Genomic DNA, 2,134 nt, shown 5'->3' with positions numbered 1-2,134 from the left:
CAAGCTCACAGCCTCTCAACCACGCCAGGACACGGGCCGGATGTCAAGAATTCGATGTACTAAGCTAGGTTGCTATCGAATATTGTCAGGTGTGTTTTAATTTGGCCGTATGTAAGTAATATGGGCAGTGATAACGCTTGCTTCTTATACACAGATCTCGGAGGCGGGCCCAATTATGCTAGTACTGCAAGCGATGTAACCAAAGCTCCCTTATTTGGGTCAAGAAGAGCTATCGCTCCCCTACGCTAGCCACGGTAGCCGCGATTGGAATGGAATGCGCGGCTAGAATTCTGGCACTGATAACGCTTGCTCGTCACGCACCGTTCTTGCAGACAAGCCCCTTGATGCTAATACTGCAAGCGATGTAGCCAGAAATCCCTTATTTAACTTGGAAAAGGTTATGACAAATCCCCGATTTCCCCGATGAGAGCCAAAGAAGCCACGAATGAATGAGCGCTTTAGAAAAGAAATAGCTTGCAATTTGTCTCAAGGAAGCCGATTACCGCATGTTAAAACGCAATTGGTTGTTTTCTGCTAAAAGGAATGACCCAAAACCAGACGGACAAGAAACCCGGACGCTGCTGCCCGCTTTGCGGTGCTTTCTCGCACCGCGTCGACGCCGATATCTGGCGAGCATATACATCGGCCTTTTTTTTCCTTAGTGCTGCCACAGCTTATACTTGCCAACCTGAGGATTTTAATCATAAAAATCCTGTGACCAAGTTTACATGCAAGGATTTCTAACTTGTCTTGTTAGCCACACAATAGGATTCCAGATTGTGCCGTTTGTATGTAATGCACTTGGGCAGAAAACTTGAATTTATATCACCCCGAAATTCATATCAGCCACAGCCGTAATTGAGATTCTACTGGGTACCAAGGTTTTTTGCACACTACATTTTGTGAAATCTGTGGCGGAATTTGTGAAATTGTAAAGAAAATCTAAATTCGAACATTTCACTAAGAATTTCAGAGACTTGATTGGCATGCAATGTGCTGTTTTGCATGACAATTTGCCACAGGTGTACACTGGCGGCCCTGCACTACAACGAAAATGCGGGTAGAGACCAGGCGGTGACCAAGGCTGGGGAGCCGCGGTGGCAGCTGAACATGCCCAAGGCTGGAACTGGGGACTGCACTGTGGTTGCAATCAAGAAGCCACCCACCTACAGTGCGTATATATTGGCATTCAAGTTTTGAGGGTGACTGCAGTGAAGTGCAGCCACTACCTGGCTATACTAACGTTTCCCACTCTGCATGGGGTCATACATTGATGCTACTACCCCTTCAGGACCTGCATATCTGCTGTTAGAATGGCCACTTGAAGTAACCATTGTTTGAAGGTTAGCGGTTCATTCAAGTCTATCAATCTACAAAACTCTAAAAAGGTGTCATTGAGTGCTGCACTATAGCTCAGCTGTAATGTAACACTGGAGTCGGTGTTTGGAAGGGTACTGACATTGGCTGTTGGCATTAGTGTCTCTCTGTTACAAAAGCACCTACTGGCATTCTGTGCAGAGTATGTGGCACGTCTTCGGGAAGCTGTGGATGACATCCTCATCACTGGACCTCCACCACCTGATGATGTGTTGGCTGGGAACTGTGTGCTACCTGATGAGAGCTCAAGTGCCGCTGCGCTGCTGGGTGAATCTGTGGAAGAACAGCCAGCTGTACCAACCACTGCCGAGCTGAAGAAGGTGCTTGTAGCAGCCCGCATGTCACGATATGGATCAACATAGGCAATCGACAGCGTCTTCTATCAGAACGGGCACCATCTTTCAAAGTCTCCTAACAATTTCCATCATGTTGAAGGTCCAGAGGATTGAGGCCCTCAGAACATTCTGGCTGTGCAGAGTCTTTCCACGAAGCCCTTGCTCATGTGCAGCCAAGTAGCCGGTCCCTTTGTCAAATCGGCAACCAGGTACCGACCGACACACCGTTCGCACCTCCAGGTGCGAACAGGATGGGACTGTTGGGGCAATATCATCGGCGTACATCAGGCTGGGTAGGCGCTGTTGGCTCGTCCTCCCCTGCCCTATAAAAGTCCGTTCAAACAGAAGGGATGTTCCACTTCCTTGGGGATGAACATCGCCTGGCTATGGCTTCCTTTTCCAGGTGCCTGCCTCTTCTCCAA

The 2,134-nt window shown here is 48.5% G+C and overlaps 1 protein-coding gene across 1 annotated transcript; it reads left to right on the top strand.

Moving 5' to 3' along the window:
- The first annotated feature begins 636 nt into the window (after positions 1 to 636).
- Positions 637 to 1,739, top strand: LOC144160927 (uncharacterized). Its single transcript, XM_077692036.1, has 2 exons — positions 637 to 1,171; positions 1,519 to 1,739. The coding sequence occupies exons 1-2, from the start codon at positions 1,006 to 1,008 to the stop codon at positions 1,737 to 1,739; spliced, it is 387 nt and encodes a 128-aa protein (XP_077548162.1). The 5' UTR covers positions 637 to 1,005.
- The last annotated feature ends 395 nt before the right edge of the window (positions 1,740 to 2,134 follow it).

Source organism: Haemaphysalis longicornis, unplaced genomic scaffold (genome assembly GCF_048455015.1).
Source record: "Haemaphysalis longicornis isolate Haplotype H1 unplaced genomic scaffold, Haemaphysalis longicornis Haplotype H1 scaffold_1, whole genome shotgun sequence".
NCBI lineage: Eukaryota > Metazoa > Arthropoda > Arachnida > Ixodida > Ixodidae > Haemaphysalis > Haemaphysalis longicornis.
This window is presented reverse-complemented; position numbering and strand designations above follow the sequence as displayed.

Coding starts and splice junctions, on each gene's coding strand:
- LOC144160927 (XM_077692036.1), top strand. CDS start 1,006: ATGACAATTTGCCACAGGTGTACACTGGCGGCCCTGCACTACAACGAA. Junction 1,172..1,518: donor CAAGAAGCCACCCACCTACA/GTGCGTATATAT, acceptor CATTCTGTGCAG/AGTATGTGGCACGTCTTCGG.